The 14,147-nt window shown below is 40.6% G+C and overlaps 1 protein-coding gene across 3 annotated transcripts in view; it reads right to left on the bottom strand.

Annotated features, from left to right (window-relative positions):
* Positions 1 to 3,312: 3,312 nt before the first annotated feature.
* Positions 3,313 to 14,147, bottom strand: part of ache (acetylcholinesterase (Yt blood group)) — a 38,689-nt gene continuing 27,854 nt past the window's right edge. For 2 of the 3 annotated variants that reach the window (XM_084043406.1, XM_084043407.1), the window contains exons 8-10: positions 11,917 to 12,103; positions 11,322 to 11,497; positions 3,313 to 9,678 (exon numbers count right to left, since the gene is read on the bottom strand). In XM_084043406.1, coding sequence (XP_083899532.1) covers positions 9,557 to 9,678; positions 11,322 to 11,497; positions 11,917 to 12,103 — 485 coding nt within the window. In that variant the 3' untranslated portion in view covers positions 3,313 to 9,556. The remainder of the gene's footprint in view (positions 9,679 to 11,321; positions 11,498 to 11,916; positions 12,104 to 14,147) is intronic. The other variant, XR_014599691.1, reaches the window with a different exon arrangement.

Genomic DNA, 14,147 nt, shown 5'->3' with positions numbered 1-14,147 from the left:
TAACAGATATCTAAACCACACTATTTATTTGAGCAGACAACTTTTTGAGTTATGATGATCTTTACGATAATATACATAATCTTGACCACACGTATATCCAATGTGTTCATTGATTTGAGAGATACAACACTATTTTAGTTTGGGGCCTATGTGGGTATATGGATACATGTGGATGCATGCTATGCATTGGTGTGTATCGTCACCTTGCTAAACTAATGGCCACTAATGGTCATTTTTTGAGGAAAATTATATTTTTGCCTAGTTATTTCTTTATTGGATACTCTACCATTGATATCAAAGTCTGCCAAGTAGAGAGTCAGACATCTCTCTCTGAAATGATCATGTTACAGTGGTGGAAGTCAGTCAGTGACAATGTTGAGCGGTAAATAGTTACTAAGTGATATATATAACTGTAATATTGTTACTTTCCCCAGCAAGTAGTATGTGTAACGGACTACAATTGCCAAACAGTGATACAATTACAGTTATTAATCCAAGTAACTATTTACTAGTAGCCTATAAGAGTTTTGAGACAGAAGTAGCTGTCTATATTTTGTTCTGTCAACATGTGCTGCTTGATCTTTTATGCATTATATACATTTTAATATTGATAAATAAAGATTTTAGATTAGGTGCAATTTCAAATAATTCGATGTAAATGGCAGCCATCTTTATTCTTTCCCATACCAGATCAAAACATCAATATTTTAACTCCAGTTGATTCCTCACACAGTATTGACTTGAAATAGCAAAAAAAAAAAAAATCAACAAAAAATAAAATAGTGTTGTAACAGAGAGGACTTCTGTTACAAATGTTGCACATATATTGTGAACCCAAGTTGATTTAATTGCACAAAGTATTAGCACTTTAGTCATTTGCACAGCGTATTTTGCACAGTCATTATTTTATTGTTGAATACATTGATTTGTTTCTTGTTTGACTGAGATGGCCACTCAGCCAACAAGTTCCACCTGGGGAGACTAAAGTGTGACAATCATGATGGGCAGGTGTAATGTGTGTAATATGTGCAATAGAGACTAAGTGCAATATGGTTGAGGTGCAATATAAGTTTTATTGTTGAGGTCTGATTGAATGCCTAACAATTGCCTGTGTGTTTCAGCATGATTGGGCTGGACCATATCAGGATAGCTGGGGGGGTTATGATGTGCTGGTGTGAGTGGTAAATGATGTTGTAGTGTGAAGGAATTGGTATAACCTGGATAGTTAATGAGACTTGTAATACTTGTGTTTAAGGCTATTTATATTCATGTATTTATTGTATGTTTAGTTAGGTATTTATTATGTTTTAGAAACACCCCTATGACTGGTGCAGTAAAATGGTATAGTCCAGATTCATTAGCTCCAGCTGGCTATAAAATGCTGCTGTCATTTCACAACAGCAGAGATGACAGTGAGAAGCCAAATGCTACCTGGTCTGGGTGTTTCTCCTAAATGTCTGTCATGTTTTGTAAATAAATACACCTTCGGGTTACACCCTACAAGTGCCTCTGTACTGATTCCAGCTGCTAAGACGGTCCTCTTCACAAACTTTCACATGAATTTGAAATGACTGAGTGTCCTGGCACCCCACTATAGGCAACATAGGACCCGGCCGACACTGGCAGATATGGAAATGTCCATGGAAATTCCGCACATTTGACAAAGGAATAATACAGTGTCACACAAAGAGAGTATATGATAGTGATAGAAACCCAAACTGGTGCTGGAAGTCACACCAGAAACTAGATAAACAAGAGACACAGATTATGCAAAGTGTGTCTGACAGCAGCTGCCTGCAATGTTGGTGTAGTACCACTAGATGTCAGTGTATTGTCACTGTAATTATGTTACTGTAACTAACATCAATCTTTTCCCAACCTTTTTTAACATTTGGCAATGATAATAATAGTAATAATAATAATTATTATCATTATTATAGTTATCGTTGTTGTTTTTTTTGTTGGTTTTTTAATAACATTGTGCTTATAATAGCCTGCCAAAAATAGGGATTTATTTAATTTCATTTTATTTCAAGGACGGCCAGTTTGATATGCATGATTAGGACCATTTACAATTTCTGGGACCACAGTCTACAACATCCTCAATGTTAATTCAACACTTAATTTTTTTATTTATTGTCTCCGCCAGGCCGAAGGCATGGCCGAGACTATGTTTGGCACCCTGTCTGTCCGTCCGTGAACAGCTAATCTCTGGCACTGTTGGCTTGCTCACAGCGAAACTGTGCACACACACTCCCTGGATGCCAGAGCAGAACCTCTGCCCCAAATCTTTCTGACAGTACTACTACAGTACTTCAAACATCACGGAAATCGGTCAGGGTCGTCCTTAAGGTTCTGGGGGCCCGTTTCAAGAGCTTAATGTGGGGCCCCCAATGTATTAACACCCCGCTGTCTATTGTGCAGCTTTCTGCGAGCGTCAAATGCACTCTGAAAAAGGTGCCGGTGGGAACGTTTCTGCACATATATCCGCGCACAATAATGCACGTTTTTATCATTCATTATAGTGTTTGCTGTGTGTGGTTTCACCAAGCTAAGCTGACATTCATGGGTATCAGTTGAGGACAGTAACAAACATTTACTTGACGTTTGCATTTTTGTTTAGTATCTGTACTTCACTTGAGTATTTGTATTTTTGGATACGTATGACTGAACAAATATTGTACTTTTGACTCCACTACATTTCTAGCAAGGGAAAAGAATTATGAATTTACCACTTAAAGGGATAGTTCGCCCCTAAAATGACTTATTTTCTATCATTACACAACCCATGATGCCTTGAATTCATGGATTTCTTTTGTTTTTGTCGCATTCCTAATTTGATGACCAGAGGAGTCTCCGGTATAGGACTCAATGGAGACTCATTGAGTCTCCGCCGATCATTAAATGATTGGCTTAGGAATGCGACAAAAAACTAAAAATCTCCATGAATTCAAGGCTCCATCGGGTGAGTAATTGATAGAAAAAAAGACATTTTGCGGGTGAATATCCCTTTAAGCTCTATTTCACTATTATTTATATTGTTTTGACAATTTCTGGAAAATCTTTGATTCTTTTGGGAAAATGCAAATTTCAATACAGCAATGCATTGATATGTATATGAAAAAGAAAAAGTACTTTGTAATTTGTATTTTTGAACACTTAAGTATTATTAAAAGCACACAATGCACACAGAGTCAGGTTGGGGAACAGAGGAAGCAGCGGGCGCTCTTTATTGATTTACTTCCATTTGCTGTGAGCTAGCATTCATGATATACCTAACTTGTACTGTACACACACAATACACAAGCCTTCAACACTTAAAGTACTAGCCACCCAAACTGGACAACCATGAAGCAGAAACAGTACAACAGTACAAGGTATAAGTGTATTTCTTTGTTAAAACAAGTGTTAAATAGCTCTATATTGTTATAGTAATCATTGCTATAGAGTGTTTGTTCAGTAACAAGGGTCTCCCTGTCTCTCCAGCTCTTTGGTAAACAGAGAATACATTTGCAGTTTGAGATACCAATTGTATCCAACCAGGAGAGAGAACTCATGCAGGATACAAGATAAACAAGTACAAATTGGAAGTGATTATATAAATAAATGAGCAGACAAAAAGCTGGAACACAAACAAATAAATGAGCTTTGTACGGTTCTCTCCTGATTGGATGGAAAAGGTATTTTCTGAGACCTCTGTTACTGAACAAACACTCTTTGCAATGTCACAACAAAGAAATATCACTTACGCCCCTTTAAATAAACGAAAAGACAAAAAAACGAAAGATGTGACAGCGAGTCAAATCAAATACAGTATGGCACACGTTTCATATGTTTGTACACAAATAAATATTGCTTTTTTAAATACATATATTCCTCTAGTCGTCATCATCATCCTCCTCCTCCTCAACCTCATCATGGCCACTACCTGTATATGTTAATTAATTGCATTTAAATATCAAATATATTCAATTATCAGTCATCAATGTAGTACATTATTGCTAACATCAAACGTACCTAATGTCAGAAGAAGTATTACAGTAATTTTGATAAATAGGCATTGTTATGTTCAAAAACAAAAAGTACTGGACAGCAACAAAGTACATTTTCTTGAGTACTGTACTTAAGTAAAAAACTTTTAATCAGGTTACACAGAATATTTTGTGGTACTGAAAATAACAGTCAGGTTGGAGTATATTATTGGGTGGTGGGGGGGTTAGGGGCGGGGCTTTCGAGTCATGCACAAAGGGGGATTCGCCGCAGGAGGGAGGGAGGAGCTTAGAGCTTTCGAGCACAGGCATCCGATTGGACGCGAGGCGCTCAAGGACATGTCACTCGAGTCAAGCCGGTCACCATGAAATCCGGAGTGTTAATTTAACTAAAACAGGTCTGTGACTCTGAGTATACTCTCACTCTCAGAATTAAATTCAAACTTAAATTAAGTTACATTTAAATACTCATTTTGTCAACTTTAAATTATATATCTTTTTGTTGTTTTTTACTTAAATGTAACAAAATGTTGTTCAATTTAACATTACATGTAAGTTAATTTAACACTGAGGATTTTACACATGCATTCTTTTTGTGTGGTATATCTCTATACATAAGTTATTATGTATTAGTGAACCGTATATCCATACATATATATATATATATATATTCTCTTTTCATAGCTATTACTATACACAGAGTGCTTTCATCCATAAATACAGGAGGGTTTTTATTTCATTCGATCATGCCTGGTACATTTTCAATAATCAAATCCATTTGCAGAATCAATCAATCGATCAGTCAAACAATTAACTTCCAGTGTCGATATGAATTGATATTGCACAGGCGGACAGTTTATTAGTGGACAGTAATGATAAATACACTGGACACACACACACACACACACACACACACACACACACACACACACACACAGGTATGTACTTCGACGATAAAACATAGTGATGTCAACAAAAAGGTGAATCTACACAAATACAGTGTTTTTATGAGCACGTGCATGTGCACTTGCTCTCGCACGCACACAAACGAGTAATTTACTCAAGTGCTGTACTTGAGTGTTGTGAGCTTGTAGACCTGCTATTTTTGATATTTGAAATTTCAGTCCTTTTACTTTGGTTCTGCACGTATATTTTGATACCAATACTTTTGTACTTTTACTGAAGTCAGATTTTGAGTGCAGGCCGTTTACTTGTAACAGAGTATTGTGGTATTGTGGTATTGCCACTTTTCCTTATAGGCCAAAGCAAAACATGTGGGTACTTTTCCCCACCATTAGGATACAGTACATACGGTAGGAAGGAACACAGCAGCTAGGGTTATAAAAATGCATCTCTCACTCTTTCATTTCATCTTCTCCATCTGTCTTCCGTTCTCTCATCTCTCTCTCTCTCTCTCTCTCTCTCTCTCTCTCTCTCTCCGCCCACTCTCATCCGCCCCGACCTTCACCTGACTCCACTGCTACTGATAACAAGCTGTCTGTCCGTCCATCCATCCAACAATCCATCCAACCCACCCAACCGTCCGTCCGTCCGTCCGTCCGTCCACTATCCTCTCTCTCTCTCTCTCTCTCTCTCTCTCTCTGGCTGACACAGCGCTCTGTCACGTCGGTCCATCGCTGAGTGAATTACTGTACCCCTCCATTAGGCTAATGAGAACACCAGCAATGGATGAGAGACACAGGGAGAGAGAGAGAGAGAGAGAGTGGGGGGATGGTTGAGGGAGAGATGGAGAAAGAGGTGGAGAAGGGGGAGGGAGAGGAGGAGGAGAGAGTCAAAGTGACTGGGGATGAAGGGATGGAAACGAGGAGGAGGAGGACAAGGTCTGTGTGGAGGAAGAAAAGTGGGAAGCGGCTGGAGAGATGGACAGACTGACGGACGGACGGACGGAGAGGAAGATAGATGGAGGGATGGAGATGGAGGAGTGGTTGAAACACTATACGCAGAGAATATCAACAGCATGCGCACGTACGCACATAATGGTAGAAAGTAAAATTACTACTGGAAGCAGTACTCAAGTACTGCTTCCACCACTGCCCGTACGCACACACACACACACACACACTTAAACTCCAGCTGCATATGACATGAGGATATACCACACACACACACACACACACACACACACACACACACACACACACACACACACACACACACACAGGACCCATGTTCCCTCTAGGCCGTGCACAGAAACGGTCCCGCGTGCACAAGACAAAACGATCTATCCGTTTTTAGTGCAATGCTTTCAAATCACGCCTGGTTTCTATGCGAATTACATAAATCATAAGATATGGAGACGATAATACTGTACTGTACTGTACATGCAGTACAGAACATAGCAGATATACAAGCTCACAACGCATCACAACGTATAAATCGGTGTTACAGTTACTCCTCATCAGGCAGATTGCTGCCGTAGGCAATTCATTTTTAAGGCTAATAATAAATTCATGTTTTTGGCATTATAGTGCTTTCCCTTCTTTTCTTTTTTTACATTTCTGAAGTCTTGCCAGCTTGAGAAGGATATATTCTAATATGCTGTCTTGTAGAGTACCTACAGCACATCAATAATAACCTATACAAAAGTTAAAAACAATCAAATTATACAATATAAAACCAGAATCCAAAATAACATATCCACTGAAATAGGGGGCTATAGTGCTTTTTATCCACATTTGTTATTTCACATATTTGAAGGGCTTTTTTTTTACTCTATAGGTTCTGTAAGGCCTAGTTCAGACCGGAGATTTGCGACTGAATTACACGTTCTTCATATGACGTGTTGTGAAAATTATGGTCAAGGCGCCAGTGCAACCTTGGCTAAATGGGTATGACGTTATCGCTCACAGTGCTCGAGGCCTTTGAGAGTTTAATCAGTCGTGACAGATTAGAGGGAACAATGGCTTGGACTGAAATGAATACATGCATGCTGCACACGTGCGCACACACACACACACATACACACACACACACACAAACACGCTGCAGGCGCACATACACACATACACACACGCATGCACATACACAAACATTTACTTTGTGTTTCAGTGCAGTACTACAGTATATGAATGGCTCGCGATTCCTATCTATGTGACTGATGATGTGGGACCAACAGGTAAAGACGAACAACGCACGGACGGACGTACACACGGAACACAGAAACAGACATATTTAAAAAGGATACTTTGACAAACTGGACATTTGGTTACTCTTTTAATTTGGCATGTGTTGCTATATTATGGTGAAAAATGTCTGCCATGTTTCATTTCCACTAAAATATCACTTGATTGTATGATTACAGTAGTTCAATGGTTCCAACAATTAATTTCTCCCCGATCACGTGGACACAGCTGCTATAATTATCTACAAGCATTCTGTAATACATAAAATATAATACTGTACTACGTTGTCTGGCTTCAAAAGTCAGTAATATATCGGGACCGCTCCAAATGTTTGACCGACAATAAACTTGGAGGAAGCCACACAGAACGGGCCGTTAGCGACGTTAGCACGTCTGGAAGCTGCATGCTTGCTCCAGGGAGGACGGAAATTAAATGTAATTTTTTGAGAAAACGAAGGGAGCTTTCACTAGTTTCACAACCGCTCTGCCACACGTGACAGCTCACGTCCCCCCACAATGCAGCCGGTTTCTGGCGAGGAGAAAATACCCGTCCCCTTTTAACGCTGTGGTTGGAAATGCGAGATCCACATTGTCTCACAAAAGTCTGATTAATACTTTGACCTACAAAGTGTTGTTTGGCGAAAATAGCCAATCTGTAAGCTCACAACGTGTCACAAATGTGACATGTTGTGATCTTAAGGATCGTCAATTTTCGACAAACAACGGCGTGTTACGACGGAGCGTGAATTAAGCACATGGATGGATGGGAGAAACATGGATGACGAAAAAGACAAGAGCGGTGGGGTAGGTCGGTGGCAACGGACAAGAGTTGAGCCTCCCCGTTCCTCCTTCCCTACCTGAACGCCACAGAACTAGAGAGAAGGACCAGTGGAACAACTCACACACAGTCACAAGCAATGCTCAAGACATTACTACAGCTCTGCTTAACGACAAAGACCACCAAGTGAACTGGTATTATACAGCAAACGGTCTCAAGATGGTCTTCAAACGGACTTGGACAGAACAACACAAGACTGGCAACGGCCCAACAGGCTGTTTTTACACAAGTTGTCTGTCCACAAAATGACACGAACAATGCAGAAGAGTGTCGTCTAACAGTATTAAAAGCAACTCATTTCGCCACTGCTTTCAAACACTGCATTTTTGTTTGCCGACACTGTGGACGGACAACTATGTTGCAAGTATTATGCCTTAGCTCCGCAGTACGATTGATAAGCTAGCAAGCTAACAACAACCTAACAAGCTAACAAGTTAACAGCAAGCTAACAGTGTGTTGCGTAGCACGACACAGTATTAGCTTGTTGTTAGCTTGTTTATTGTTTATTCGATCTTGTCGGCAAAGCGACAGCATCATGTACGAATACAGCTTAAAACAAAGGGCAAGTGGCAAATAAAGAACATACAGTCCAACAAAACTTCGTAGAAGCAGTAGTTAGTGGTAGTAGTGTTGTCCAAAACAAAAACCCTGAAATGTTGAGAAAGAAATCCCTGAAAAAAACTGGTAAAACTGAACGATGTGTATAAAAGAAAAAAAAAGAAAAAGAAAAAGGGAGCGAACTGACAGAATCCTGGAGATCAGAGTCTCAGGCCTTATTTATACTTTGTCGTGCGTCGGAGTATAAATTACACGTTGCTCACGTCACACGGTCACAACGCATGGACACACGCACACACGTGCACGCACGCACGCACGCACGCACACACACACACATAAACATACTCTCTCACACACACATACACACACACACACACACACACACACACACACACACACACACACACACACACACACACACACACACATAAACACACTCTCACACACACACACACACACACACACACACACACACACACACACACACACACACACACACACACACACACAAGAGGTAATGGCACGCCGTTGACATTTTCCCTTCCTACTTCCTGCAACGGCGCTGACCGGTTCCCTCCATAATTTCACGCGGCCAATGAAACGACAGCAGCATCGATGGAGACGTACCAGCATATCTCACAACGTCGGACAAAACAATCACAACATAAGTTCAGAGAAGAAACACATGGCTGTGAATAAATTAAATAAATAACATAAATACAGTGTCAGAACAGTGTGTGTGTGTGTGTGTGTGTGTGTGTGTGTGTGTGTGTGTGTGTGTGTGTGTGTGTGTGTGAGACAGATGAGTTAGCTAACGTTTTAGCTTGTTCTTGTGTGTGTAGTGAAAATTTTATAAGTTATAGAAGATACAGTATCTATAGCCTACTTCACGAGCAAATTATGGAGGGAACTGATCTTTCACAGCAAAATCTTTCTTTCTCTCTGTCTGTCTCTCTCTCTCTCTGTTTCTCGCACTCCCTCTCTCTCTCTGGGTGGGTGTGTGTGTGGTGGTGATGGTGGGGGAGGGGTTCAGAGGTCAGTGCAGCGCTCCTGTTTGCTGTAGTGGTCAAACTGGCTCTTCCAGTGCATCATGTAGGACGACCAGCGATGAAATTCCACCTTCCACTGACGCTCCGCCTCGTCAATGTTGTCTGGAGACGAGAGAGAGAGAGAGAGAGAGAGAGAGAGAGAGAGAGAGAGAGAGAGAGAGAGAGAGAGAGAGAACCGGTTAGAAAGAGAGATCTTCCTTCATGTGTGCGAATAGAAACTACAGCCTAATTGTCTTCTTGGAAAGTTAGCGTGCTGAAATAGAAGGCATTAATTGAGCCTCTTGCATCAATTACAAATAAATGTTGAAATCTTTTTTGAAATGACGATCGATGATGTCATTGGTTATTATTGTTTATATAATTTCTGACCACTCATACATATTCTGTGCATAATAACCATTAACATACAAAGTTACTTTATCATGTTCTTTGCCAAATTGTAGGCAAGCCGTTTAGTAATGAGTGAGAGCTAGCTAGCTACTGTAGCTGACGTAGGCCTGTTATTGGCCCCTCTTATAGAGCGTGCGAACTCCAATCTTAACTACTTCCTGTCAAACAAAAACATAATGGTACCAACCAACGGCATGCGCAGCTTTACTGTGTCTGCCATGAGAGTGAGTTTTGTTTACAACCGCAATGTACTGTTAGAGAAGGATTCTATCTGACATGCTTTTGTAAACCCACATCGTAAACTGACTTTGTTTGCTGTGAAGCAGTTTTCATCTAATAGACAGAGAGCGATTTTCATATTGATCTGAGGGAACGGATGATCAATAATTATGTCTCGTTCGGGACGGCGAAAATTAGAGTGAGTGAGATTAATATCAAACTAAGTCCAGACTGAACAGGAGTGGAGGCTGTGGAGGGACAGAGACGGAACATAGCTGTAAGGTCACCTCTACGGAGGATAAATACGATCATCTAGAATGTCACACTCCAAATCTCTCATCGCCTGACCTTCACCACTGCATCCACGCTCTTGGTTGTGTTCTGTTGTGATGGAAAATACTGAGCCTAGCGTGTGCGTGCACGCGAGTGTGTGTGTGTGTGTGTGTGTGTGTGTGTGTGTGTGTGTGTGTGTGTGTGTGTGTGTGTGTGTGTGTGTGTGCGCCTGTGCGCGTGTGGGCATTCTGTCTGCGTTACTGACCATGCCCGGCATTCCTTTGCAAACCCAATCATTCTCTCTCTCTCTCTCTCTCTCTCTCTATATCTGTTGAGGTTTTTTATAGCTGGCCGCACTTTTCTCCCACAAAGAAACTCAGGCCTCTATAGTTTCAGGGTGATAACATTAATGTTTATATCTGTATCGTGATTGATGGGTTTGGAAGGACCTTAATTAACACAGCAGTGGCGTCGTCACTACCCTTGAACACTGGCTTGTATTGAATTTGACGTTGTGGTTTGTGTGTTCTACTCTCTCTACAAATATAGGGGGAAGATGGGCTTGTTGTAGTATTTTAAACTGTGGATTGATTTGAAAAGTGTAGTCGACAATTGTCCCCGGAGAAAATATTGATTTAGGATCCATGACTTAGGTATTAATCTCAGGTAGCATTGACTGAATTATTCAGAAAGCACTTTCATTTCAGCCATCAGAAAATAGCTGATCGACAAGCTCACAACACGTCGCAGCGCGACGCGTTGTGAGCTTGGAGATCAGCTATTTTCAGCAAACGCATTCCCCCACAATAACAGAAAACTGAAAATTCACAAGTATAGAGCCCTGAGGTTTAAGTAGTCCTTACCAGTGATGTTGAGTAGGCGTGGTAGGAAACGGTTCCAGAAAGCACACAGCTGGTTGCGCAGACCTTTATGGATCTTCAGCGGCTCTGTGTTCAGTCCTACGTGTTTCTGATCGTTGACGCTGAAGAGAGGCCAGCGCTTACCCTCTACCATACCTTCATGGTTGGCGTTGGGGTTTCTGGAGGGAAAGAGGAGGGGGGTTTACGACAGTGTACCTTGTGTGTTTGGAAACGTGCGTGCAAACTGTGTGTGTGTGTGTGTGTGTGTGTGTGTGTGTGTGTGTGTGTGTGTGTAATCAATAGTCATGCTGGTCATTATTGAAGAATACAATCCCAACAGGGTGATTAAACCGGTCACGGTCTTCTAGAACAACTTTAACTGATTTTAAAGGGATTTAATTGCGTACAGTACTTGACACCACTCTGTCGAAACCCATATCTTCCACTTCACCCACATTGCTCATGTATAACCCGTATGTCTCCTTTTACCGATGTCAAGTGACTCATCACGCCTCACGTCTGCAATGCTTTCCACCTCGTCAATTAGTGTGCCTCGTGTCTTTTTGCCAAACAACAAAAACCTTGAAATGTCACTCACCCGGTGCGGGCGAAGTTGGCCCAGTATCTCATTATCTTGCGGCTCAGTTTCTCCTCTTCAAAGGTGTAGTTGAGTCTCTTCTCCAGTGGCAGACCGAAGACAAACTCTATCTCGTATCCGTGGATGACGCCCATCCACTCAGGCCACGCCAGGTTGGACGCACGGTGGTCAAACAGGTACAGGTACACTGATGGAAGGAGGAAGGAGAGAGGAGAGGAGATGGAGACATGGGAGGACATAGAGATGAGGGAACATAGAAAAGAAAAGATGGGAAAGGAAAGGATAAATAAATAGAACTTGTTCAACAACTTATACTTCCAATTCTCGATTATGCTGATGTAGTCTACCAGACTGCCCCCAAAACTAACCTTCTTCCTCTTAACTCAATATACAACCGCTTATGCAGATTTACTCTTGGCTGTCCATATGTGACCCATCACTGTACCATGTATGAAAATCTCAACCTGCCATCTCCCACATCCAGAAGACAGCAGCACTGGCTGCAGTTCATTTTTAAATGTATTCATTTTGATTATCCACAGTATCTGAAACAGCTTATGGAACCTTTCACTTCTAGACATCAACTAAGACCTGTTCTCTCACCTTGAGATTACCTGTTAATGTTTTGACTAATCATCATTATAACTGATCTATGACGCAATGTTTCATATACGTGCTATGTGTACTGTTGTAGTTGTTGTTGTGTTATCGTTGTATGTTTTTTTGTCATGTTTCTTGTTTTGTTTGTTTTGTCTGGTTGTTGTTGTCAGATTTGTCTGTAAAAAATATTTGTCTTAATGTATAAAGTGTATTTTGTAATTTGAGGACCCCCTCGAAAACGAGATGATTCATCTCAAGGGGTTACTCCTAATAAAGACATTTCAGACAGAAAGGATAATATGTGGTTAGAAACAGGAGAAGAGGAGTAGGTGGAGGCAGACGGAGAAGTTCTTTATGTCCATTCTCTCTGTTTCATAATTCATGTTGTTATGTCACGATATCATTTCAATAGCATTCCACAACAAAGTTGTACTTCTCTGCTATTCCCCCTTCCCCCGGGTTGTTTTAATTACACAATGAAAACAATCTGTTGTGATCACAGTGTTCTTAGTCCTGCAACAACAGATCGTTATAAACATTTCTCCTGTTTATTTGTCATTGCACAAAGTTGGATAAGTTGTTCATCACATACCCGCACACAGCTGACCTTATATTGGAAGAAGGCCCATGCACCTGCTTGGTGTAATATTTGGTTTTAAAGGTAGGGTAAGTGATTTGCATTGGTTAAAATACGTGTTAAATAGCTCTATATTCTGATAGTACTCATTGCTATAGAGTGTTTGTTCAGTAAAAGGAGTCTCCTTGTCCCTCCACCTCTTTATTAAACAGAAAATGCATTTTCGTTTCAGTTTCAGTTTCATTTCCAATTTTATCCAACCAGGATAGAGAACTCAATCAGGATACAGATTGTATAAGTGAAATTGGAAGTGATGACACTAAGAAATGAGCAGACAAAATTGGAACTGGAACACTATACCAATTAAGCTTAAAAATGGGTACTTTCTCCTGATTGGCTGAGATTTTGAAACCTACCGAAAAATGTATTTACTGTTTATTAAAGAGCTGGAGAGACAGGGAGACATCTGTTACTGAAAAAACACTCTATATCAATGATTACTATCAGAATATAGTATTTTAACCTTTTAACAAAATACTTTTTGTTTTAACCAAAAAATATCACTTACCCTACCTTTAATGAAAACATTTTAAACCTTTTTATTGTATTATATTTATGTGTACTTGTTGTCTCTGTCATGTCTGTAAAAACATTGCTGTAAATGTTCTTTTGTACACAGGGCACCATTGAAAAAGAGACCCTGGTCTCAATGGATTTCCCTGAAACAAAGGTTTCAGTCAATCAATCAGCCTCCCCGCCCGGCTTCACACCCATGAAAACGGGCAAATTGCCGTAGGCACCGTGGAGACTGATGTGGTTGAATCCTCCACGATGCCTGGAACTTTCCCACCGCACCATACCGGCGACCCCAAAAGCTTATCAAACATTCCCTTCTAAACATGTAGATCTATTGATTATTTTATTATCGATTATAGATGAAGTAATGAATTATTATCGATTATTAACCATAGATTAAGTAATGAAATGTTGCACCCCTAGATCACTAACTCACTCACTCACTCACTCACTCACTCACTCACTCACACACACACGC

This window comes from Gymnoscopelus microlampas, assembly GCF_963454915.1.
Source record: "Gymnoscopelus microlampas genome assembly, chromosome: 19".
NCBI classification, from domain to species: Eukaryota; Metazoa; Chordata; class Actinopteri; order Myctophiformes; family Myctophidae; genus Gymnoscopelus; species Gymnoscopelus microlampas.
The sequence above is the reverse complement of the archived record's forward strand: the minus strand, read 5'-3'. Positions and strand labels throughout refer to the sequence as shown.